Below are 26,905 nucleotides of genomic sequence, written 5' to 3'. Positions count from 1 at the left end.
TCACCATTAGAGTTTATTTTTCTTCATAACTGTGCAGTTTTTAAAATTCTACAGTAATGATGAAGTCATAGGCTACTATGTTCTTTAAGTGTGGAAACAGTTTTCAAAAAACAAAGACCATGCACTACAAGTGAGGAACAGGCCATTGACTCTTCAGCTGGAATATACAGACATTTTCAATAAATACTGATCACTTTAACACTTAAATGGAATGACATGTTCAGATTTCTACACAGTCCACTATGAAAACAGCATGATAAGTTACATAAAAGCTTCAACTTTAAGGATCCTTGCTTTCTTGTTTAATTAATTACTTTGTTAGAAAAGAGAAATGCAATATCTGAAATGGAGTGTCACCTGGACAACTTTTTCCCCCTCTGTTGTCGGTAGGCTCCTGTTATCAAGTTAATTCCATCAGAGCTGGCAGTTAAGTTAAAACACATATAAAAGAATCTCACACACCGTTTTCAGGAGTTGTTACAGGCAAGTATCTTCATGAATTTGGAATGGGTTTTCAAAAACTATCTTGACATTTATTGCTTTTATTTGTAAACCTGAAATCCAGTTTATTCCTTTGAAGAGTGTCAGAAGTACTGAGTCAGTGAGATGCATGTTTTACTTAAATCTTTGCATTCTGGCTAAGAAGAAAGAAAAAGATGACCCACGCTCGAGAACACACATACACCTCCATCTACAAAACAGCCTATAACAGACTAAAGCAGAACAAGGTAAGTCCTAAAGTAGCAGTATTTAAAAAACATCAATAGGGTAGAGACCTAGATCATCCAATGTATCTGAAAACTTTTTCCTTCCCATGCTTGGCCATAGCTTAGCTGGTATGCAAGGAAGTCTGGCTCTCCTGCAGAGAGGAGCAGTTTCTATTCATCGAGATTTCAGAGAACAAAGGTGCACTTTACTGGGACTGACAGAGGCACAGTGCCATATATTCTTCATGTTTAGATCTATTTAGACTGCTTCCCGGCTGCTAGAGGAGGAATGCAAGGTGATGACAGGAACCCATATTCATTATAAGTATTGCACTGTTTTACCACTTGTCAGTTAAGCCAGCAACATGGTCTCAACGCAGACCACTCATGGGGGAGATTTGGAGGATACAAGAGACCTACTTTTGATACGTTCCAGCTCACCTTGAACATCACCAGCCTGAATGCGCTACCCAGCATCTTGTAGAACTGAGATGAAAGGGGTGTTACTCTTACTAATAGACAAATTTGCTACAAGACAGTTTGAGGGACTGCATTCCCTAGGTTTCCATCTCTTCCTCCTCTACCCCCCAGAAGAAGAGACAAGGAAACATGTTTAAGTTAGTATGTATTTGTGTAAACACCAGAACATTTTGCTATACAATAGAAAAAAAGTTGCTGCTCTTATGTTCTTAGAGGAGCCCTGAAGACCTTGGAATACCTGTATCCTGCAACTATTACTCTGTACCACGTGCGTTTGCTGTTTTGTACACAAACTGAAAGCAAGCTTGAACAATAGTAAATAGCAACTACACTCCTGCAACAGGTAAAAATGCCACGTTGCAGTTGCTTACTCCTTCACTTTAGATATGTAGTCAGCCAGTTTGTTGATACTATCCTCTTGCTGTTCTAGAGCATCCAATATGATGCCCATCGGGGTCTTCTTCAAGCCTATTCCTTCCATCTTGTTTTCCAGCTTGTTCTTTATGTTCCGGAGCCTCAGAGAAGCATGGACAAACATCACTGCATGACAGAAATACACACATTAATTGTTAATGCCCAAGGAATGCATAGTTCTTGCAGCATTCATCTTAAGACACACTACCATGCCATGCCATCACTGGAAGAAGATAAAGTCTCAATGACCGCTTAAGTAACCACAGGTACCCATTTAATAATAACATTAAAGACTGCTTGTGCTGTTTTGTGTTGGGATCATTTAAACAGAGATAGTAAAGGCAACAGCCAATTTAGACTCTTCAGACTTATTTGAGAAAGCTCATCACACACCCCTAGCCCCCCAAAGAAGAGGAAAAATACTTACAGAGGAGGGGAAGCGTGATCCCAAACATGAACACCATGACATCTCCCAAATAGGAGATCAAGAAGTAGCTAGACAGCATGATGACCACTACAAATGAGGTTGGGTACTGCTTCTTCATCCTGCGGAGTATATCCTTGTTGTGCGATACCCACACAAACCCCATGAACACCAGCACCACCACAGTACCGCCAATAAGCATATTCAGGGGACTCAGAAATCTGGAAAAAAAAAAAAAAGTCCCATTTCAGAGCCTTCATGACTTGTGTCCGCAGAGCAAACATCTAGCTTACTGGTAACTTGTTACTAGGGAAGTAAGGCATTAAGAAATCAGTTACTGCTGTCAAGACCTTCATCAACCTCTGATTTTCAGGCAGAAGCAACAAGTGCAACTCAACAAGCAACACTTAGCAGGGAATTTAGATAATCCTTATGTTCTCTTCCTGAGCATAGCTCAGGATAATGAGAGTTTCTGTAGCACCTCAGTGACGGAAGCACTTACCAACCAGGACCCCTCCTACCTGTGCGATCAACACACTCACTTGGTATCAGACCCGGAGTTGGCAAATACCAAGAACAGATGGGGGACCAATTAGTTGCCCAAGGGATTGATCTTTTCCCTACACATGACCAAATGCAGGATCAGCCTAGGCCTTCAGATTAATTAGCTTTTCATATTGTCTTCTCTAGGTTTGCAAAATGGGAAAGGCAGGGGAACACTGAGTACAGGAAGTTACTTCACTATTTCTTATTTCTGAATAAGTTTTCTTATTGGTTTACACTCAAAGTAATTTTGTGCACCTGCAGAAGGAGCTTATTACTATCAGCACAACAGATGGGAGCCCAGCCCCAAGCAAGCATGCCTTGAGAGTCAGAAGGAACCAGAGTATGGGATAAAGGTCCTGCAGGAAAAAGAGCCAGGCCTGGCAAGAGGGTCACTTGGAGGTTTGTGTTCTATTATTGTTATTGGAGTTACCAAGCAAACCAAGCCATGGACTGGATCAGCTTTGGGCTATAAACAGCAAGTCCCTTTTTTGGACCAGCGCAAGAACATCACCTGCTCAAACCACTTCCCCAAGTATTCAGAGCTTGTTTAGAGTCAAGCTTTCAGCAATGATGTTGCTTAGCTTGTTTCGGTACTCACACAAATTCTAGGCTCTATTATATTTCACTTATACGGTAATAAGGTATGTGATTCCATATGCATTCTGATTTACTTGCTTGTATGCGCACTGATCTAATTACACAGCAGCTGAGTGCTCTGAGCTGCTGCTGCTATGACGGCAGCATAAAACTGCCCCAATAAAGCAAGACTTCCTCTTGTAGATTTTGCAGTCAGTCTTACTGTTCCAAAGCTAACAGGCACAGTGACTCATCACTCCACCCCACTGCTGAGGAGGATGCTATGGTTTGTGGTCTGTGCTTCATACCCAGCACAAGCGGAAGAAATTTGTTGCAGGACTGGTATGCCAACGCTCTACCTGCAGTGCCAGAGAGCATTTTCCTAGAGAAGGAAGAACCCCCAAGAATTATTTCAGAGCAGAGACTGGCTCTTGATTCTTTAAGTCAGTTGTGCCAACAGGAGATGGGACGACTGGATGGAAAGAGATTAAAATCCAAACTAGTTCCCCACCTGCTTCTGCTACTCATGCTGAAAAGCCAACAGGGCTTTTTGGAAGTGGCGATAGGGCAGACTTGCTTGTTGCATCTGAGTCACTCCCCGTAGCCAGCCAGCTTATTTTTAGCTCTGAATTGTCAGTCTTAAGTTTCCAGGCTGGAAAAAGTGAACAGCATCGCTCTGGAAAGAAATCAGTTTCATCTGTGCTCCTTTGCAGCAGGAGCAGGGTGACTCATGACTGGACCACACTACTGCCTAGTTTATATACGTACTACTGGACATATGAGATTCCTAAAGTAGAAATCACCTCCGCATCACAGCTAGCTTGGAGCAGAAATGGCCAAACTTACTCAGACAACTCACAGCAACCTATTTTTTGTTCCCAAAAATCTACAGACAAGATAATCCTGGAAGCAACAAAGGGCTAGGCAGAGCTCTACTCTACATTTTCCATGTGTACGGTAAATACTCTCAAAGCTTCATCTTCCCTACCCTTCACTCTACTCTCATTACAGAACTGGTGATGAAGAGCTATCCCTCCATATTTATAAGGAGGACACCAAAGACTTCTCTGCTCTACGCTTCTTTCTGGTATTACACAGCTTCTGTATGACTGACTGGCTTTAACAGATGTGAAGAAAAGAAAAAAAAAAATTTAAAAAAAGAGTGCTTCAAAAGATCCCACTTTCCTGCGGAAAGTTATTTGAATTACATGTTTTCTGAAGTGGGCTGCACTTCAATGCGTACAGCAAACATAAGTATCAAATGAAGTTATCCAAAGCCACATGAAAACAGATGGGGATAGCAGTTGCTGCTAAAAAACTGGTATTCAAATTATCAGCCATGTGTCCACAGACTTTAATACTGTTGACTATAGTAATAGATAGGGTATCACATGCCAAGCTCCCCTTTACTGCTTGACTTGCCCACAGTGTAATTCACAGCACTAGCCAAGAGTCTCCTAGAAATTTGTATATAGAAACTTATTCTCCAGCAATGGCATTTTTCAGGAAGGCAGAACTCCATTATCCAGTTTTACTCAGATCTGTTGACACACTGCTCTCAATAACACAATAGCTGAAGACTAGAAAGGAAAAAACATGGATGTCTTATTTTAGAACACTAGTGTCTGGGGAAAAGAAAGCTGTATAACACCCCTAGAAGTCACTTTATAGTTAAAGCAAAACATTGATATTGGCCTTATTTATATAGAGATCAGAACAGAATATGCCAAATTCATGCTCAGGCAAGGAAGCCAAACGTCTTTCAAAGCTGCAGGGCAAGGTAAGTGGCCAGACATTAAGTATGTTACAAGATACTTTCTAAATATAATTCCCCTTAACAGGGATTTATGAGACCTCTCAAATACCTAAAAATGTAATGCACGGAACTGTTAGTATGGTAATGGTACAGTAACTTAAGTTTACACTGCTCAGATGACAGGGGAAGAAAAACTTTTTTAGGGTTGGAGAAGAAAACCACTAACTTTCACGACCTTGAAAGGAGTCAGTATGGCAGAACTGAATAGCATCTGGGGGTGCTAACAGCCCAGAGCACCCTAGCTGGCTGATCTTCTGCACTGCTCTCTGTGGTGGACAAGCACCCTGGTAGGATGCTGTGACCTCCAGTACAGCTGGGACAAACTGGCATGGAAGAGCTGTCACCTAGATTCAATTCCAGCAGTGTTGCAGGACGACTTGCAATTGCACTCCTGCTGCCCTTCACAGCCCAGCTTTCCTTCAGCATCCGCTTCGATACAAAATAAAGAGATGGGAAAAATAAATAAAGTAGAAAAAACATCCCGTTTGGCTGCAGAGACACAGGCATTGTCCTGTGCCAAGTAGTGCTGTGGAACACTTTGTATTTGTGCAAGTAGTGTCAGAAGACAGCACAGATGCAGCAGCTGAGGGGGCAGTTGTGTGGGAAGAAGTACCAGTAGCTAAGCAGCTACCTCTGGCCAGCAAAACCAGATTAAGATGAGAGAATCCTTTAGATCTTTTTTCGTTGTTGTTCTCTGGATTCATATGTCTAGCCCTACATATATCACAAGACAGGTTACATTTCCCATAGAGGTGTAAGGGAAGCCCAAAGAGCCCTGCTTTCAGCAACTTACCACATCACCTGTTGAAAAGTTACTTAACTGCAAGCTTGTGCACAGACTTATGGCAGGAGAGGTGAGCACTTACTTGGAGAATATACGGCTATATCATAGGGAAGAGAGAGCTAGGCAAGATGCATCCTTTGTGTAAAACAAGAAGCCTCCAGCAGCATGAGCCCAGAATAGGACAGGCCACATAAAAAGCAAAAGCAGCTAGCTCCATCCTTAAATCATCTCCATTTTAGATGACTGTCTCAGGGTGATTATTCAGCAGTTGCTGTCACATCTGTTTCTTTCACATATGACCAGGCAAGTCTGAACAAAAGCACTGAGACAGTCATTGAGAAAAACACCTTTTTACTTAGAGCAGCTCAGCTAGACCATTACATCAAACAAGCACAAAAATTCCCTTCTAGAAGACCTGTTGTGCCACCATGTTCCAAGTGATGGGCAGGTGAGAGCATTTAAATGCTTCCTTCCTCATTTGTATTAACTCAAATAATACTAAAGATAAAAGCTCTGCCTCCTCTCTCCCCATACTTCTAGCTTCAGTGAGATTATACAGCTGTAACTAAAGGTAGTATGTAGAACTACATATGGTATGTTGTCCCAGGTGATAGGCTTCAGCATCCACAGATTTAGCAATGCTGTTTTACCTACTGTTGCTCACTTACATTGCTTTAGGAACAGGAGACAGATTCCTTTCTGTAGAATCGCCAGACTGTTATGAAGTTACATACTAATATTATTATTTATCATATGTTTAGAGTAGTGTGTGTTGTTCAGTCATTCTTAATCTTTCATTAGGCATTAGACAATCTAAGTATTTTGCTGCTCTGGAGTCTTCCTTTTGGCAAGGGAATCACTACAAGCATGTCAGCTAAGGTACTGTTCTGGGGACAAAAAAAAAAAAAACACCACGAATAAAAGAGATACACACTCGTTGGTTGCTAGGGGTTGTGCAGATGGACAATAGATGTTTTAGAGAAGAATTGGAAAAGAAAAGAGACATCAAACCTCAGGCTGCAGGGAAGACATTATACCAGAAAAGAATGAAGGCTCTCATAGATGCAGCACTCTGAAATCTAGTACACCTTTTAGTACTGTCAGATTTAAAAACTAATTTTTACCAAGTACATGGCAACAAAAGCCTAGAAGAAATTACATCAATTTAAGTAGTTAAATTTGAACCGCAATACAGAGAAGCCTTGTTGGAGTAGGTGAAAGCACAGACAAGTTCCACTTATTAACCAGACTGATTGTTTGAGGGAGAATTGCAGGCTGTTGTGGGAGGCACTAATTTTAATAAATATCAGTATAGCACTCACAATGACAGGGCCCTGGCTCAGGGTAAGAATGGGCAGTCCAGTTCCTATACAACTGGGAGAAAGGGCACAATTTGATTTAGTAAAGAACTTGGGTTTTTTAATCAGCACTCTATTGCAACAGAGTTGTTGCAATAGAAAACCACACAGTGCTAGTCCAGATTAATTCTTAAATGAATTTGCCAGGTGGGGAGGGGGGAAGAGACAAGGCTGCTACCACCAGCCTGTATTAGTAGAGTGGGACTAATTCAGTAGTTTTAGTTTCTTGTTCACCCATTTATTATTTTCTACCTAGTCCTGTAGGCTGAAAGTAAAATTTACGTGACTGCAAAGCACACAACTTCATTTACATATAACAGTAGCTATCAGAGAAGGCAAACAGAGGGGGAAAGGCAGGGAAACGATGCAGTAGAGCCAGTACAATTCCACTACTCTCACATTAAGGTTATTCCACACCTTGCAGAGAGATGGCAAAAAACTCTCAACTTTGTTGTATGAGAGGCAGTAAACCGAAGCCATGGCAATAAGCACTGTACTTCCAATATCAAGAAAGCTCTAGGCTACAACTTCCACGTCAGCCCAGCATGACCACAGCTACCAAGTACTACACTAGCTCAAAATATCATCTCTGCATTACAAGTCTGTCTATATAATTAGATGCTTTAAGAACAGGTAGAGTTGGTCATTGGGCTAAGATTAGTTTTGATCACAGGAAGACCACTGCATTCATTAGCAGTTTCAATAATCCTGCCCTTAGGCCTGCATACAGCCCTAGAGTTCCTAAAAAGCCATGATTCATCATTTATCACTCAGGGATTCCTGCCCATTACGGAATGATGCGCAAGACAACAACTTAATCATCAATTTAAATTTATCAGGAGAACTTTCTCTCAGAGCAAAAGTCTGGCCAAGCGAAATTTTTTTTAATATAAAAAATGAACGGTTTTCCTCTATTGAGGTGTTATTCTGTTTCCTTTTGCCTTCTTCTCCCATCCTCTTTTACTTCAGTATTAGAAGAATCAGATTCATCATATACCAAAAGCTTTAAGACATGCAAAAAAAAAAATAATAAATATTCAAGATCAAAATCCCACTCCAGGTGTTCCTCACCCGTAAGTTTTCAACTCGGAGGCTTACCACTCAAGATATTAGAATTGCAGTTCTTATATTAATCTCTATCTCCTGCAGCTCTCTTCCTCCTCCGCCTCCCACCCCAGCAAAACAGTGGGAAATAAGTGGGAGATATCACCCTTGATCTGAAGAACAGAGATCAGAGTTCAAAAGCAGGAAGGAATTTAGGAGACTGAGTAAAAGCTGCTGCCATCCCAGTTATCCAACAGGAGATATCAAAATTGTTTACTCCCCCCTCCCACCTTCCTGGGGAAGAGAGCTGTCCCCCTGCTTTCCAGGGCCACTGTGATTTACTTACTCATTTAGAGCTGGCCGCAGCATTGGACTGATAAACAAAAGTAGATGAACACAGAAGTTTAGACCAAGGTAGTATAAGAACAGCAAGACCATGGAAGTCTCATTTTACCAGTCTAGTAGTCTATGAACTGACTGCAACATAATCCCAACAAAATTAAGAAGAAAGCCTATGCCACTATGCCAAAACTTTAACCATCATATGCATCAAGAAGAAAAAGCAGGGTTCTCAGCCCCTCCCTTCACAGAGCACAAGCCTAAACCCCCTGCAATCCGGGGAACCTTCACCAACTTAGATGCTGGGTCAACAGCTTCAGAAGGCCTAACAAGATGCAGACTGTTTAACAAAAACCCCCACGGATTTAGGTGTAGAATTTTAAGCCTGTGCAACATACAACATAAGATACACTTCAGCAAAAACCACTCTGGCCTAGTGGCTGGGCAATTCTCCAATTTATGCATTTGCGCATTGTTTGTTGTGAAGAGTGGAGTATTCCAGTTTCCATATTAAAAGCTTAATCATCAGCTTCTGCTGCATGTTTTAAGAGCTTTCTGACCAAAGACCCTAGAGCAATACTTGAAGAAGAGTCACAGAAGCTTTGACTCAAAAGATGATGATTATAAGGTTATTTCACAATTCTCTTCTGGAAAGGTGGGCCCGACAGAACATCATACCAGCAGATGGTCCTGTCTCGAAGGTCTCAATCCTGCCCACCAAAATGGAACAAATGGGTACCTTATTTATTTTGTATTAAAGGTTTTTTGGTATGAGCTAGCTCAGAAGTAAGAAAGGCTTGCTCTGACCCCTAGACATAAGCTTAGAACTGTAACTGAGAGCAGATTTTTTTTTTTTTTTTAAATTCAAAGTGAAGATTATCTCAGCTTGAGCAGTCACACTGGGCAGATTTAGCGATGCGCAGGACGCAGCTCAGTTTTTCAGAGTACAGTAGCATCCGGCATGCAAACCCATCGCTGCTTTCTGCGGGCGCACGGTGCCCAGCCACAGCCCGGGTGGGTGTCTGGAGCCAATCCCTTGGGCAAAGGGCTTTGATGAGCCACCCGTGGACGAGGAAATCAAGAGGAAGCCTTCAGATCTGTTAGACCCCTACTAATAAATACATAAATCCTAAATGCTGCTCCTAATTTAACAGCCCCCCCGCCCTCCACAAGGGAGGCTGTAACCAGGCCTTCATTTTTTAAGCGACAGCAGGTAAATCAGAGGTTTAAGGAGAGGGAGAGGAAAGGAAAGACAGCTTCCCTGCACCCCCCGCCATCCCACCGGGCCCCCGGGGCCGGCCCGGGCCCTTTCCCGCGGCACCGGCACGAGGCGCAGCGCTGCCCATCCGGGGAACGGGTCACCCGCCCCCGGGCCCGCCACCCCTCCGGGGAACGGGGGCACCCAGCCGCCACCCACCCCTGGGCCGGCCACCCCTCCGGGGAACGGGGGCACCCACCGCCGGGCCCACCGCTCGCCCGGCGGGGGCGAGGCCCGCACACTGACCCCACAATGGAGACGACGGCGGCAGCCACCATCAGGTAGTTGGTCTGGTAGTAGAGCAGGTTGCTGACCACTCGGTTGTTCCATTTCGAGATGTCCTTGAAGTCGGGCCGGGAGAAGCGGTCCGAGCCGGGGAAGAAGTCGTCCCAGGCCCGCAGCGGCGCCACCTGCACCTCCATGGCTGCCGCCACCCCCGCCCCGCCGCCGCGCAGGCCTAAGAGCGACGCGGCACCGCCCCGGGGCGGCTCCCGGCCGGCGGAGCCGCCACCGCCACCAAACGGCCCTGCCGCCGCTGCCACCCGTCCCCGCCTGTGTCCCCTACACACGCCCGGGAAGGCAGCCGGCAGGGGCGTGGCGCTGCTGCTGTCAGCGGCCGCTGTGTGCTCATTGTTTCTCCAGAGAAAGACGATGTTTACTTGGTATCCTCTGCGAAACGGGGAATCGGGGTCTGATGGTGGAGGGGGGCCACGAAGCGGCCGCCCTAGGCAAGGAGGCACGGGGGGTGTGGAGCCATGGCGGGGAGACCCTGCCAGTGGGGCGACAGTGCCCCAAACCCTTGCTTTGAGGGGAAGGCCGGCGCTGGCAGCCATGGTGGTTCGAAGCCCAGCAGTGCCTGTGAGAGTGGGACAGCGAAAGGCTCTTCCAGCGCTTCCCCATGGCTCCTGTGCAGCCTGTCCCTGCGCCGCCATGCCGGGCAGCGAAGTCCAGCCCAAAATGGAGGCCAGTGGTTAAGCCAGGTGTGACGGCAGTGCCAGAGGTTGGCAGCTGCTTCGCACAGCTCCATCTGTGGAGGGTTTAGAGCCCTTAAGTTTGGGAGGCTGAGCCCTGAAGCACAACCCTGGTAATCCTTGCTGGTGTGCGTCCCGCCATGCCTGAGGCGAGGCCCTTGTGGGCTGTGGAGGGTGAAGCCTACTGCCCGTGGAAGCTGCTGTACATACGCTCCCGAGGGCAGGGGGAGGCCGGCCTCAGCCCGGGGAGCGCTGGAGACACAAAACACCTGAAAACAGAGGCGGGGGTTGGAGGAGGAGGGGGATCTCCGCCATGTTGCCGTGGTGATCAGCGCCCCATGCCCACAGGCCCCCCGGCGCGGCGGCGCCTGGGCAAAGCACCGCCCATCCCGGCGCCGCGGGGCATTGTGGGAAGCAGAGGGAAATATGGCGGATGGTGAAGAACCGTAAGTAGCCTGTATGTGTGTGCTCGGCCGCCCCTTTCCTCCGCTTTCCCGGGGACGGGTGGGCTCCGGGGTCCCCTCTCCCTCCTCCCCGGTCTCTGTAGCGCGATACTGACCCTTCTTTTATTCTCTCTCTTTTAGGGAGAAGAAAAGAAGGAGGCTAGAGGAGCTGCTGGCGGATGGGTTAGTGCGGGGCTGCGGGCCAGCGGGCTCCCGGCCCGGGGCAGGGGCAGGCAGCGCTTGCTGAGGGGCGGCTGGTAGGTCAGGGCGAGCCGCAGCCCCGCAGGAGAGGTGTGGGCTGGGAGGAGGCTGGGGGCTAGCTCAGGGCTGCGGGGCCCGCTGCTGGGGCCACCGTGGCTGAGCGGCCCGGGGCCCGGCAGGCCGGAGGGGAGGCGGTGGCACAGCCCAGGACCGGGAGGAGGGAGCCGGAGGAGAGGTGTGAGGTGATAGGTCAGCGTGAGGAGGGGGAAGGCGAAAGGGGCGCTTGAACAGCAAGGACTGGGGAAGAGAAACCTCCTGGGGAGAGGACCCAGGGGCTCACCCGCAGTGGGGATGGGAGTCGCGGGCTTGGAGCTTGGCATGAGTAAAGGCTGGTGTGCTGGAGGGCTTTGTGACAGGAGCAGAAAAAGCTGCATTGCCAGTCAGGGACCTGGGGAGGGCCTCTAGGCTAGAAGCAGGTGACTAAATTTTGGCTGAAAATTAATAATTCAGGCTACAGAGCAGTTGCCTGTGCTTATTAAAACCCTAAATTCTATGCATCTGTCTTAACGGCCTTGAAAGACTAATGCTCAGAAATCTTCAACCTCATCTGCTTCCATCCCCTAACCATTCCCTTCCATCTGCTTGTGGCCCTCTTCCCAAATATCCAGCAGACCTGCCTGCCCAAGCAGTGGGCTCGCAGGCAGTGCGTGTGTGTCTTGGGCTGAGGGTCACAAAAATCCTTGGGCATGTTGGATTGGGGGGGTGCATGCCAAGTCCCTCAGAAGCATGGAGCTCCAGAGATGTAAAGGTGGTAGGGAAGAGTCTGGGCCTAAAGCGACATAACGACTGTGGTGCTCTGATATTTTAAACAAAATTTAAAATGAAAGTAATTTGATGAAATAAATAAGAATTTTGTTAGACTCTAATAATACAGATAGCTGATGATGCTGTAACAACACATAAATAAACACTTGAAAAAAAAGCCTCTGAAATTAAACATAAAATCTCAGGTTGTGTTATTGATGTTTTTCAGATCTCCACAACGTCCAACCCCATAAAAACCAAACTGTAGTATAATCGCAAAAGTGAAACTACAACTTACCATTGTATCACTTATAAAGGAAAATACACATTTAAATAGGAGTACTGCTGCTTAATGACTGTTTATATGGACTGTGTAAAAGGATAACAAAAATTATTCCTAATGTCACCAAGCGTAGCTTCTGCCCTTGTTTCCAGAAAAATCAAAAATTACAATATAACCCATAGAAGCAGTGATTGTGATGTATATTGACCCATTTTATTTGCTTAAGTCAGTGCTTAAGGCACATCCTGAACAGTGGTATGCAACAGATGAGTCCAGGATTCAGCGGTGGGAGCATTGTATTTATTCACGCTATTTCACGTTATGTGAAATATGTGTGTTTTCACATTATTGTGAAAACTGGGGGAGGTACAAAAGTGCAAGTCAGAGATCAGAAGACGTTTGTGAATTCAAGTAATTTTTTTAGATCTTATTTAACTGCTAATGCAGTAAGTTAACTTACCTAAAGTCAACAGTTAACCAGGAATGAGTTCAGTCTGCAATCAAAACATAGGCAAATTTTGATGTATTTATTCCTGCGCTTTAGTGAAGTTTTTCCCTGTTATTGAAGATCTTTTGCAGAATTACTGTCTATAAACTAAAATTACTATGGACATACTGTGTTGTCCGTCTTCGGAATTCTGTGAGGATTAAGGCATTTGCTGTCCAGATGTTTTTACTACATTTTCCTTTTATTTCGAGATTGGTCACCAGAAAGTAATAATATATTCTAAATATTACCCAACAGTCATTGATACAAGCGTTCTTCATATTACTTTATAGGAGGAAGCAAATAACCCTCCTTATCAATGATGACACAACCTTTCATACTCAGGATTGGCAAAGCTCGTTTATTAGAGCTTAGTTTTGTATTAATGTAGAACATAATTGTTCTTATATATTGAGTGGAGCCCCTGTTTAAAAAGGGAATTGCGCTCTGTTAAGGAAGGGCTTGTTCTTTGTAGGCAGCGATCTTACGTTAGAAAATTACTTCGGTGAGCTGATTTTGAACCATTCCAGTAAGTCTCTTAAGAGTTTAGATTTAAAATTATCGACTACTAAAAGTGACCTGCAGAAGGGGAAGAAGGGGTACTGGAGCATTTGATGTAAAATTCTGTCTCAGAAATTTAAAAGAAGGTAGCTGCAGCATTCATTTTTTTCAAGTCAGATTGCTACCGCTGACAGGCTCAGGACACGACTGAAAAATGGGGGTGTTCTAAATTACATAGTATTAATTGAGGGTGAAGAGCATTCAAGATTTGTAATTTTTTAACACTTGTTTAAGTAAACTCCTATGAAGACTCAGAGGAGACTGTTCGTGCATGATACTGTTATTTGTTCAGTGCCTCACAATTGTAGTTACATATGGATAATTCTAAAATGATTTATGAACTTAAAAAGCCTGTCAAGAAAGGATACAAGGCTTGACTCTGAAAAAACAATCACCCTCAAAATCTAAAGGGACAGCCTCTTTTTCTGTGTCCTATTTAAATATAAGGAAAATAAAAGCAAAAAGACTAGACCCTTTTTCTCACTTCAGGTCAACTTTTACTAGTAACAGCGACATCAGTGGGATTGATTGAAATGCCTGAGTTTTTTCCCCTCTATGCATATTTGTATTATTGCTTTCTAGTTCCACAAATAAAACTCACTGATGCAAATGTTCATGCACATAATTTACATGCATAAAAAATAGGCAGATGCATTTGTATGAATGGTCAATAATTTAGGTATTTTTAAGATATATAAAGAAAAAAATACATTTTAGAGGTGTGGCTTTTTCTCTATGATTTTGCAGCTGAATTTACTGTGTTCTGTGCAGAATGGCTGTTGATGGTGGGTGTGGGGACACTGGAGACTGGGAAGGTCGCTGGAACCATGTAAAGAAGTTCCTCGAGCGATCTGGACCATTCACACATCCTGATTTCGAGCCAGGCACTCAAGTGAGAAACACTTACTTTAAATAAAAAATTTGTAGCGTGTGTTGCAAACTAATGTAAACAGTTTCATTAATTGACCACCAGCAGTGTACAAATGATAGAACTGCATGAAAAGCTTCTATTTTAATCAATTGAACATTATGTCGCTAGAAGAACATGTATTCCTTGTTATAAGCTTGTATTTCTAAATTGTACACTGTCAACTACAAGCTTGCTGTCATCATATATATAAATGTATAACAACATATGAATTATACTCTGCTTTTGAGTTCCGCATGAAACACAGCAGCATTTGTCTCTCCATTTTTAAGTAATTAGATGCAGTAAGGAATCCCTTGTACTTGAAGGAATTAAGGTTAATGTGAGTACTTAGAGAATTGGGAAAGATTTTTAGTAGGGAAAAGCAAAATTTAGACTTTTAATTATTTCTTCTGTTTTCCTTTTTTGGTACATTTTGTTTCACAGCTTACCATTGAATTACTGTTACCATTATTTACTAGTTTGAGGCAGGAGTCTAATAGAACAGTTCACAGAAAGCATTTATATAGTTAAAAATGTCAATTCTTTTTGGCCAGCAATGTTTTCTGTCTGTTTAGATTTATTTTGTATTATGCATCAGTACAATTTTTGGAGGAAGAAAACACCTCCTTAAACCAAATAATAATAAAGATAGAACTTGCTTTTTTCATGGTCAAAATGAATATAAAGAGAATACTGATACTGACAAAGGTCTTGCTTTTCTGTAAGCTGGGATATAGGAACTGCATGAACTCAACAACCGATTAAAGTCCAGTATGTAGTTACCTCTGTAAACACAAGCTGTTTTATTGATCTGAATTGTTTTATGTGAAACTTACTAGATACTGAAAATTTATAACGCATTTTTAAGGATTGTGAAGCAAAGGACAAATTATATTTTTTCCTATTTAGTGTATTAATTTTTTGTTTTATATTTTCTGCAGGCTCTTGAGTTTTTGTTAAGCACATGTAAAGTACTAGTTATTGGAGCAGGAGGATTAGGATGCGAACTCCTGAAAAACCTGGTAATTACCCAGTTTTCACCCTTTGCTTCTTAGAATCGTCTTTTTTTTCCCTTGAGGAAATTATCTTTTGTGCTTTGTTAACTTGACATTTTTGATTGTATATAGCTAATGCATTTTTAAGTTCTAATCAAAATGTATAAAATACATGACAATACAGACAATAAATTTGAAGAACGCACTTTGTTAATAAGCTTGAAAGGTGGTAGTCTGATGTGTTGCATGGTATTTATTTAGCTATCTCAGAGCTTTTCATGAGGGACAACATGGTACTGTTCATGAAGTGTAGACGAAAGTTCACCTGCAGCCCTAGATATGATGTAATTTTTCCTAATTACCAGATGTAGAAAAATGAAGTAAACTAAGAACAAATCATGCTCATAATGATACAAATAAGCCTTGTTTGGAATACAATGGCTAAAATGTATCTTTTCAGATGAAAAGCCATACTCTAAACTGCTAGAAGTAGCTAGTACAAAGTTTAGTATTAACAGTCAAAGTTGAATTTAATTTCAGTTTACTTTACATCTTTGGATTAATTCAAAGTGAGCTCAGAATTGCTGGAATTATTTATGTTCTTTCATAGTGAAATTAGTAGAGCCAGGCTTTCTGTGTCTTCCCATCCGTGGAGTCTGTCTGGCCTTCCCAAGTAGCAGCTTTCAGTTTTTCCAGTTCCTCGAGATCAGTAAATGGGAGGTTGTCTGCAGAGCCTGAACACTCCCTCAGAGTTGCATCTGTATTGCTGAATTCAGCCTATGTATCGGCAGCTTTATTGAGTCAGACCAACACGCACCATCCTGTATAGAAATGGCTAAGGAGGAATAGGTAATAGTGTGAGAACAGGGAAGGAATATTACAGTACTTCCCTGGTGCACAGATAACCACAAGGTATTCTGTAGTTTTCATGGTAGGGCGTTAGTTTATAATGTATTTGCTCACTACATGTTCTGAAAAGGATTTTTTTAAATGTTTAAGATGCAGTCATGGGATCATGTGCTGTCAGACACAAAAAATGTGTATAAGTTTAATTATCCTATTAATGTGGTTTTTATCCTCACAGACGCTCATATTTATCATAGCGTATCACTTACCATCACATCATAGTGTATCACTACCACCACAACTTGGTAGTTTAGACTAATACTGTACTTTTCCATGCTTTTATTTAATAAGAAGAATTTCTGTCTTTGCGGATTCCATAGAAAATGTGTGGATTGATATAATAAGTTATGAAATAATTTATTTCCTTAATTTATACTAGCACTTACGCATTAGTGTATTTTACTATATTTATGTACTGCTTTTTCAGTATTTCCAGATTACCTCCAAGCTGGAGGTGATTGATAAATCAATAGCCTCATTTAAAGCCAGGCATTCCAGATCCATTAACTTAGTGGTTTTACAATTCCAGCACTCACGTATACTCTTGTTCTGGTTGCTGATTTGTTACTGCAATGCTTAAGCAGGATTTTACTTAAAGAAACTATGACAGCTCCAAGGCAGTTTTCTTTCTTTGGGAATTTATTGCTAGTGGATTTAACCTTTGCCCAGAGCTACTGTTTTGTGGATTTATTGGGACATAACATTCAATTTGTTGATGGCTCCTTGGGAGGGAGGATTTGTATGTGTTAAGGGACTTTGTAAGTCTGCTGTGTGCGCTTAGTTCCCATCTCTTCAAAAAGGTTTTAAGTTATCATGATTTATAATTTTCAGAAAGATAAGCACATAAGTAAATCTAGATTCTGTTCATATATATTCATGTCTTTGGGTCAATGAATATAAATTCGATAAAGACTCCAGTCTCTATGTTCATGATGTCCCAGGCTTGCTCTTCTCTTTAGCATGCTCTTCTGGCCTGCTTTGATAATATTGAGCAAAAGCTGAACATTTATCAATGGAAGAAAATGATTGTTCAGCACCAGGGATATCCAGTATGACATACAGAAATTCTTGCTGCTTTTATTACAGAAGTTAGTTTCTATTCTGAAAAAATTTAGTCCTGCTTTTAATTTAAGTGGTTTCCCGATACAGCATTTTAAATTCTTATTACACATGGGATGATGGCTCTGTTTATTGAGAAAATGTAAAATGCAAAGTTTGTAAGTCTTTATTTCTAACAAGATTGAGTCTAAAAGGAAAAAAGTTAGGGGACAGGACTGACATTTTTTGAGGTCGCTTCAGAATATCACAACACATTTCCTTTCTCTAAAGCCAGTGTTTTACAGCATATATTTCCCTTTAACCACAATTCACATTCGTTTTTTGTGCGACAGATGTTATTACTTTATCACATCAGACCTACAATACAGTTTTAAGTCAGTTTTACTTTAAAGTTATTATTTGCCAAATCTAGTGATGGGCTGCATGCAAACAGATCAGGCAGAACTTCTGTCAGAAGTTTGGCATGTTCTTAGATAGTGAGGTGACTTTTTGTGTTTTCATTCTGTTCTAGCATGGAATGCAGTGGGGAATGCTGGTTTATTTTGAACTGTGAGTTACGGGTGGACATACCAGACTCATTTATGCCAATTGTGAAAATGGCGAATGTTCAAAAACTTAAAATGTTAGAGGAATTAAACTTTCTTTTTCTATTCCTGCTAAGTGAGGCAGAGCTTATGGCATTTCTTCAAATTATGTGTTCTCTCTCCCAATGAATGCTTTTGATTTACTCCAGTTGTGAGGGAATGCTGCAAATTCCCCTTCTAGATCAGCCTACCGTTGACTTCCCTGTGTTATGATTAGGTAGGCTAAAGCAATACTGCGTTCAATAGAACATTTTCTTTGACCATTGAAGTGTTACTAATTCCGTCTGTCTAAATATCAGCATTAGCAACCCAACAAAGAACGTTATTTTAACAAAGAACAACCATATACCTGTCTGCACAGAGAATGAAGAGCCAATATGTTTGTTCCTCCAAAGGTTGCTTTTTTGACAGCTGGAATGAATTCTGGAGCACTGTAAGCATTTCGTTTCCTATTAAATGAAGTTGACTACCTCTTTTCACAGGCACTGTCTGGCTTCAGACAGATCCATGTTATTGACATGGATACTATAGATGTTTCTAATCTTAACCGACAGTTTCTCTTTCGGTAAGTGATATTTTCATGATTTGACTTTTTTTTTTTTTTTTGAAAAATGTATCTAAACAAAATATGTGAATATGATCATTATTTTGGTTGAACAAGATGTCACTAAAGATTATTGAACTTCCGTATCATAATAGTACTCATAATTAACTAAATGCTGTGTGCGATTCCTTCTTGTTTTGAGATCTGTGGTGGCATAGTTTGAGTGTGAAGAAAATTAACATACATTACTTACCATTCAAATACAGCTAATGAGTGTTGGAAAAGGCGACACTGAAGAATAATGAACACAGACTGAAATATTGATTTTTCTGGTACCCTTTTCTTGCAAGCAAAATGAAAAATTGTTGGCTTTTTTTGGTGCTGATAACTGTAGTTACATGGACATATTTAGATAACTCTGGGGCTCTCGTATGTGATGCTTTACAGGGATGTCTTAATATTATCTATATCAATGAATTGTCCTAAAGTAACAATTAGTCACTTAATTCAGTGTTGCAATGTGTAGAGTCTGGAAAGGTTGAATCTACCAAAATAATGCATTTGAAATTGCTTGGGTTTTTTCCGCAGACCGAAGGATGTTGGGCGACCAAAAGCAGAAGTTGCAGCAGAATTTCTAAACAGCCGCATTCCCAACTGTGCTGTTGTAGCGTATCCTTTTATAGAGAAGTAGTGGCCCTGAAAGCTTCAAAAAGCCTTGCAAACTCTGTAGGTGGTAAGACTATCTAAAGTATTTTGCTGCCATCCTCTCTTTTTCATACAATAAAGAACAGATTCATTCAGCTGGTGATTGAGAATTCTTTCTCAGTGGCATTAGCATACAGGAAATACGCATGGGGAAAGAAGGCTAAGCTTTAAGGAACTATTTTGTATGTTTCCACTGAGTCTTTTTATTCCAATGCAATATTTTAATTTTTACTGAGACAGTAGAATTACAAGTCTGTTCACCAGAGTGTTTTGAGTATGTACTGGTAGGAGATGTCAGCTTAGAAGAGGAGCACTTACTGATACAGGGCTTTGTGAGAGCACATGTTTTGAGCTTCCTAAATAGTTTGCCTGCTGAGCTTTCTCCTGTGTGTGACTATTACATTATGTCCTTTGTCAGATGCTACAGCTTCAACTGTGGGAATTTCAAATCTTTCAATTACTTAGTTTTTTTAAAAAGTGTCATATAAAATTATAGTAATAAGTTAGATAATGTTCTGGCTTTAGGATAGCAAATAGAAAACAGTAAACTTAACTACTTTATAAATATATTCCTTTACTGGGCTTATATTCAGGTATTTTAAAAAGATTCAAGACATGGATGAAAGCTTCTATCGACGTAAGTAGTATTTGTTTGCCTGCCAAACACCCACTGCTGCTTTAGGGGAACATTGCAGTTGTTGCTGCTCGCTGCTTTTCCTGGTAGTTAGATTGCTAATTATTTCAGTCTTCTACAATGTACTGGAAGTAGAAATAAAAAATAGACAAAACTTAAAAGCATCTGTCATGTAGGTAATCTAAGCAACATAGTTAAACTGCCGTCAGTTCCTCTGGACTGTTATGGACAGAATACTTTGCTTGTTTTAAGAAGTATGCATTAATATAGAGTTTAGATAATGTTTTTTTCTCCCCTAGAGTTTCATATTATTGTTTGTGGGCTGGACTCTATAATTGCAAGAAGATGGATAAATGGAATGCTGGTAAAATCTTCAATCTTTTTAAAGCCTGGTTATTGCTTGGGTGTAGATAACTAAAATTGAACAGATTTGTCTAGAATGTGTCATTAAAATGAAATGAGGACTGTTGAAACTCACAGCTTTCTGTATCTATTTCTGTTTTCTTTTCTTTTTTCTTTTTGTGAACAGGATAAAATGCATGCTCTCTTTCCTGCCTTTTTCTTCAGGAGTGTTAGCCAACATTTGTGCAGTGCCCTGCAGGGGTAATTTCAAAGTTAGATTACATTGTTTGTGGCCTTGTGCAGTCAGCTTTTGAAAATCGTAAGCAGGGAAGTTCTGCAGCCTCCCTGGATGCTTCCATTGTGAACATTCTTTTTCATTAGCCAGACAGTATTTATCGTGCTGCAACTTGTAAATGTCATTTTTTGGAGCCCCACTGCCTCAGAGTAGTAGAAAGCTGGTCATTGAACTAGGTAGTTGTATCGTTGTGAATTTGTTTATAAAATAATGATCTTGATTATTTACCAGTATTAAAAAAAAAACCCACACCAAAACAACAAACCAAGAATAATCCTTCAAACTAACCAACCATTTGTTCTGCTATACTATAAGGAAATAATAGCATTTATCAGGGGGATAAGGGGAGGGGGAGGTGGAGGGTGAAGGTGGTAGATGAAGTCCTGTACACTGACAAATAAGCAGTGTTTTATACACTACGTACCCTTAAAATAAACTGTATATTAAGCATTCAGTCTTGTGGTGTGCCATTAAGAATAACATTTTTAGGTTTTTTTTCCTCCTGCAACTTGTTTAAAAAAAAAAACAAACAACAAGCCAAACAAAAAACAACAACTCCCCCCCTTTATTCATTAGATGTCATTTTTACATTATGAAGATGGTGTACTGGATCCAAGTTCCATCATACCATTAATAGATGGAGGGACAGAAGGTTTTAAAGGAAATGTTCGTGTGATTATTCCTGGTATGACAGCATGTGTTGAATGCACACTTGAGCTTTATCCGCCCCAGGTAAGTGCAACCAGTGATATTTCCTTTATTTGTATTCCTCTGATTTGCTTGTTTCTTTTCCTGGTACTATAGATAATGTGTTACATGCTTTCGTCTGGTTTTCTTTCCCTGCCCACACCACACCAGGTGAATTTTCCCATGTGTACTATTGCATCGATGCCCAGACTACCGGAGCATTGCATTGAGTATGTCAGGATATTGCAGTGGCCAAAGGAGCAACCTTTTGGAGGTAATTGTTATTGCACTGGTGTTAAACTTGACATTTCTCATTTTAATGAATTTGTTTTGAATTAAGTGTACACAATTTTTAATAATATTACTTTTAATAAACCACTCCTACCTTTTAACCTTACATGACTCATTGTCGTATTGAATATTAGGCCTCCTCTGAGCTGGTGATGGATTTTCTCTTCTCAGGCTTGCTCTCCAGTTCCATATTTGTTCATGTGTTTCTCTCTCTAATACTGCACAGTGTCTTTCCTGACTCAAAACGTAACCTGTAACAGCTCTATAAATCTGCGAAGATAGTTTGTATATAGAATGTGTTAGAACTTAAAATGTTTGTAGAAATTATATTTTGATTATTTAAAGTGTCGAGTTTTAGTAGTTTAGTGGGGTATTTGTTTTAACCCAAATTAAAGCGAAGGGATTATTTTTTTAGACAAAAAGAACACTGTGTTTTTGAAGAACTCTTATAACTGTAATTTATCTATACATTCTTAAATTTGCTGTAGAGGGTGTTACATTGGATGGAGATGACCCTGAACATATACAGTGGATTTACCAGAAGTCTTTAGAAAGAGCATCACAATTTAATATTAAAGGTGTTACCTACAGACTCACCCAAGGTAAGGGTGTGGCATTTCACTAACTTTGTGGCGTTTGCAGTTAGGCTGGATTGTCATTCTTTGTATTTGTTATGAATAAGCTGGCAGCTCTGCTGAGAAAGAAATAGTTATTTTCACCCTTAACATCTTAAAACAGAAACAAGCAGCTTGTTTCCTGTGCCAGCACAAATATTTTATGATGAATCAGATGTTTAGGCATTCATGATGAATCAGAGGAACTTATCTGGGACAAAACTGAACATTCTTTTTGCCGTTTTATTTTTAACCTGGAGCAGCTCCACAGTTCGCATTACACTGTGACCACTTTTGCTGGGTCAAAGAGTAGGAACAAAAGACGGTGATTGCCTCTTAGCAACAGCAACACTTTATGCCAGTTTAGTCTGGTTAAGACTATAGCATCTGTTCTTTACTGCTGTGTATGCCTCTGTTCACAAGCAAGTGCAGAATGCTGCCACGCATCTAATCAGCATTTTAAACGCTAACCAAACAGAAAAGAAGTGGAGAATCTGATACACAATCTCCAGAATTTGTGGTAACTTCTGTTTATTTGTTGATTTGTGGTACTGAGAATGCATTTGAAATGCTGGGCCTGAAATACCACACTTGAACCTCAATATGTGCCTTTCTGTCAAAAGAGGGGGAACTGATTCCTTGTGTATCTTCCTCAGATTCCACCTAGTATATTGCAGATGGTATTTTTCTTTGGAGCAGTTTAGACTGGTTTCTGTAGTAGTATTTTTTTTGTACAGATAAATGTGAACTCCAGTTATGAAATATAATTATGTACTTGCAAATGGCTGCACAGTTTTCAGCATTTGAAGGTGGCTTCATTATGAAGTACACAGCAGAAAGAAGGCAAAGGTAAAAGTTTTATGCAGGTTTTCTTGGGTATGAAGAGATACAAGTCAATAATGAGAAGGCAGAGGAACTTCAGACTACTTAGGAATTCGCCCCCATGTACAAACTTGCCTGCCTAGGAAATTTTATTTTATATCGGTGTGTATAGTGTGCTGTTTGACTGGATGGGCTCAGGAATAAGAGTTGGACGAAGATGCCAATACAGTTTGGCAAGCCTGTTCTTGCAGAAGGAATACCAAAACCAAGTATTTTTCCTTTATGCATTTATCCAGTTAAACAGGAATAGAACTGAGTTTTAAATTAATTTTCAGTGCTAAATGCAAAATACTTGTTTGTAGAATTTGTTCACTAGTTCTCTTTTTGTGATACTTTCTTTTTCTCAACATACTTGATTCATTCCTAAAATAAAACAATGCCAAAGTACTCTATCAACGTGCCGTTACACTTTATTGTTACAGAAATTCCTGGAGAGTTTAAAGTACCTTTGGGCACACGCTTCTGTAATTAATCTGGCTACAAGTTGTCTCTCAGTGTAGTTTCTTGGAAAAGACAAAGTTGTATGGTTTATTTTTACAGGGGTGGTTAAACGAATTATTCCAGCAGTAGCTTCTACAAATGCAGTAATTGCAGGTATGCTAAAAGAACTCATTTCACTTCTGCTTTATAGGCTTTAGAGTTTTGTAAGGCAGCATTTTGTAATAGAGAACTCAGTGAGGATAGTAGTAATTTTTACATGGGTCTGATTTATTCTTACAGTCTTGTTTTTGTTTTCCATAGAGAAGCTGTGTGTGACTGTATAAATGTTAAACTTATGTATGACTGTGGGAGTGAGCAAAAGCATTTTAGACTGGGAAAAAAAACTAATTGAAAAACAGGGTATATATAAGCTTAATGTAGTCTCAGATTAGTGCCAAATCTCTGGTGTTAATGCATAGAGCTACCAGCTGCCTTTAGATGTTTATTTTTCTCTTTACAAGTTGTTTATACTTGATTTTTTTTTTTGTCACTTCTTTGGTACAACTCTGTGCACTAATATCTACATGTTCTGAGACAGAAAATGAAGAAATTGTTTGTTTTTTTTTCTCATTCCAGCTGTTTGCGCCACTGAAGTTTTTAAAATAGCCACAAGGTATTTCATTTCTTATTAATAACATACATGGTTTCTAACATAATGACATGTATTGACACTAACATATTTGTCATTATAGTGCATACATTCCTCTTAACAACTACTTGGTGTTTAACGATGTGGATGGATTATACACATACACGTTTGAAGCTGAAAGAAAGGTTAGTGCCATTAAAGGCTTGCAGGGTTGTTTCCTTGATTTTTATTGAACTTATGCAGTTTGTTTGTATTTCTGAAACCCAGTATTGAATCTCTTGGTCCCTAGCACTGAATAATAATATTTATGAAGTTTTAAAAGCAGAAACTACAATGTTATTAGTCTGCTGCTTCTCCAGAGTATTGTTTTCAGCATGTAGGATGTTTTTGTTTAAACTTCTGTGCTTTTGGCATCTAATAGTGATGACAGTGGCAGTCCGTCCATGTAGAGTAGCAGGTCTGTTTACCTCCAGATCAACGGATGTTTTATTTGATGACCTGGTAATGAAACCCTGTCTTACACCCATCAGTTTACCAAAAACTGTTGCATAGTATATGTAATGGTGTATCTAATTGTTGCTTCTGGTATGGGTTCTTCAGACAGCTGTTTCTGTGTTGTCTGCTCGTGCAACAGCGTTATCTCAACTGTTTCTGCTGTGCCACCTGCAGAGGAAAACAGTAATTGACTGTTTTGAAAGTGAATCCTGAAGTTTTCCCCTGTAATATGAAATAAGATACACAATTTTAAGAAGACTCATGTGCAAATCTTCTCAAAAAGAGGTTATGACAACCATTGTTTGAAAGTTTGTAATATTAAATTTTATGTCAGATGAAATTTGTAGTTCATAAACACTTAGCTACTGTTGGGAGCCAGTCGAACAGTGACAGACTTCACGAGGAATTGGGTTTTGTCATTAATATTTGCAACCGTATTAATATTTCTAGAGTTAAAACTTCTTTTTAAAAAACCACACAAATAGTTTTGAGACCTTATTAGCAGCATTTTAAAAATCATGTTTAACATAACGTGCATTCTTGTGCTACTTTGTTGTAGGAGAACTGTCCAGCCTGCAGCCAGCTTCCCCAAAACATAGAGATTTCCCCATCAGCTAAATTACAGGAGATCTTGGATTACTTGACAAATAATGCTTCATTGTAAGTGTGCAACTATTCTGACTTGTTTAATATTTTTTGTTAGTTTAGTGTTCCAAAAAGATAATTTCTAAATGTATTTTTCCCTGATTCTCTGTTTTGTTTTGTTTTGTTTTTTTGACATGTTTTATATATAGGCAAATGAAATCTCCTGCAATCACGGCAACTATGTATGGGGGAAATAAAACACTTTATTTACAGGTAATCTCAACATACGTAATTTTCTTTAATGGTTTAAGTTTACTTTCCTGAATTTGAAAGGAAATGTTTTGGCTTTTTTTTCCTTTTTTTTCAGACAGTAGCTTCAATTGAAGAACGAACAAGGCCAAATCTTTCCAAGACACTAAAAGGTATCATGCAGTTGTCCCATGCAGGTTTTCAAGATACTCCTCTAAACAGTCAGTCAGTTTCATCCCTCTATATGGCATGTTTGGTTTAATTCCGCACTATGTGGCAGAATGTACTTCATTATCCTTTTACGTGCAATACACCTTTTGCAGGTTGCTCAAGGGTGAGCTTTGAAGTGTTTAAATGTGAAGGTGTGGGCAAATGCAGAGGAAAGCATTGCGACAAAGCAAGCTGATAACTGATGTGCATTAAACCCACTTCAGTAGTGTTTTACACATTTCTTGACAAGGTCTGTTAGTTTCCCGGTTGAATTAGATGACTATTAGTTTAGCTAGTGAGCTGTTTGCAGCTTTATCTCATCATCTTTATGGTTTGTAGGAATGGCATTCGTAACTTTTTTTTTGTTTATTTTTAATTTAAAAAAAGACAAACCATATGAGTTTGCTGTACTTAAACTTTTCTTTCTATTTCAGAACTGGGGCTTGTGGACGGCCAGGAACTTGCAGTTGCTGATGTTACTACACCACAGACTATGTTGTTCAAGCTTCACTTTACCACTTAATTTATTCATAAGAAAACTGCAAATACAGCGAGAGAAATCTGTACCACCTTGTAAAACAAACATACTCTGTGGGTGTTAAAGCAACCTGAAATGTTCACGTTAGTACTAGCATTGTTCAAGGTTAGGTAATACAAATGAATCACCATATTTCAGAACTGTATGTAGAAGCCAATATTTGGTGGATTATATTTGTATAAATGCTTATTAATGTACAGAACTCTGATGTATAGGAATACACTTTTTTCCAGTTTTTGTTGTCAAAATGTTAATGCTAATATACTTTCAGACACATGGAAATTTTAAGGTGGCCAAAAGTCTTGTTTTCAACATGTGTACAAATGTATATGCAAAGAGAAGACCCTTAAAAAGGAACCACAGTGATATGGCTTTAGATTGTAGCACTCCTCTATGCTTGCTGAGTCACCTTATAACCAAAAGAGGGCGGTAGATTAAAATGAGCATTTTCCTCATATTTGGTATTGATTTTACCAATTTTATGACAGGTGTTCGGTGTGGGAGAGATGATTGTTTACAGGCAAGCAGGGAGGGACAAGGTGATCAGCTGCAGGTGACAGGGACATGTCTGCTCGCAGTCCCCAGGCAGCCACGGTGCACAGGATGCAGGGTCATGTTCAAGTATCATTGGTGCTGTTGAGGTATTTATTAATAAAAAATCATAACGATACCTTAGTTTGTGGCTTATCAGTGGACGTTCCTGAGCATTTATAACTTTGATTAAAAACTCTATGGCATTGTTTGACTGCTTCAGTCAGAGACCTTCCTGTGGGTGGTGCGGGTACCTCAGCGTGCCTTCCCTCAGGTACTTGGTG

General features: G+C 40.5%; 2 protein-coding genes across 8 annotated transcripts; one reads left to right on the top strand and one right to left on the bottom strand.

The window, feature by feature from the left end:
- Positions 1–10,900, bottom strand: ARL6IP5 (ARF like GTPase 6 interacting protein 5). Its single transcript, XM_074602950.1, has 3 exons — positions 9,993–10,900; positions 2,029–2,246; positions 1–1,727 (listed from the first exon to the last, which is right to left on the bottom strand). The coding sequence occupies exons 1-3, from the start codon at positions 10,676–10,678 to the stop codon at positions 1,555–1,557; spliced, it is 1,077 nt and encodes a 358-aa protein (XP_074459051.1). The 5' UTR covers positions 10,679–10,900; the 3' UTR covers positions 1–1,554.
- A 104-nt stretch (positions 10,901–11,004) lies between these two features.
- On the top strand, positions 11,005–26,760 carry UBA3 (ubiquitin like modifier activating enzyme 3). 7 transcript variants are annotated; one of them, XM_074602942.1, is made up of 18 exons: positions 11,005–11,163; positions 11,302–11,343; positions 14,268–14,388; positions 15,348–15,428; positions 18,433–18,515; positions 19,083–19,163; positions 19,793–19,836; positions 20,133–20,197; positions 21,047–21,202; positions 21,329–21,431; positions 21,937–22,050; positions 23,485–23,538; positions 24,001–24,037; positions 24,117–24,198; positions 25,068–25,168; positions 25,303–25,366; positions 25,461–25,515; positions 25,987–26,760. In XM_074602942.1, the coding sequence occupies exons 1-18, from the start codon at positions 11,144–11,146 to the stop codon at positions 26,073–26,075; spliced, it is 1,392 nt and encodes a 463-aa protein (XP_074459043.1). In that variant the 5' UTR covers positions 11,005–11,143; the 3' UTR covers positions 26,076–26,760. The 7 variants fall into 7 exon arrangements, with proteins under 7 accessions (XP_074459043.1, XP_074459049.1, XP_074459046.1 ...); XM_074602945.1 differs by having other exon boundaries at positions 11,108–11,174; XM_074602946.1 differs by having other exon boundaries at positions 11,118–11,163; positions 11,302–11,417.
- The last annotated feature ends 145 nt before the right edge of the window (positions 26,761–26,905 follow it).

Source organism: Larus michahellis, chromosome 10, assembly GCF_964199755.1.
Source record: "Larus michahellis chromosome 10, bLarMic1.1, whole genome shotgun sequence".
NCBI classification, from domain to species: Eukaryota; Metazoa; Chordata; class Aves; order Charadriiformes; family Laridae; genus Larus; species Larus michahellis.
Note: the sequence above shows the minus strand (reverse complement) of the source record. Positions and strands in the feature narration are given on the sequence as shown.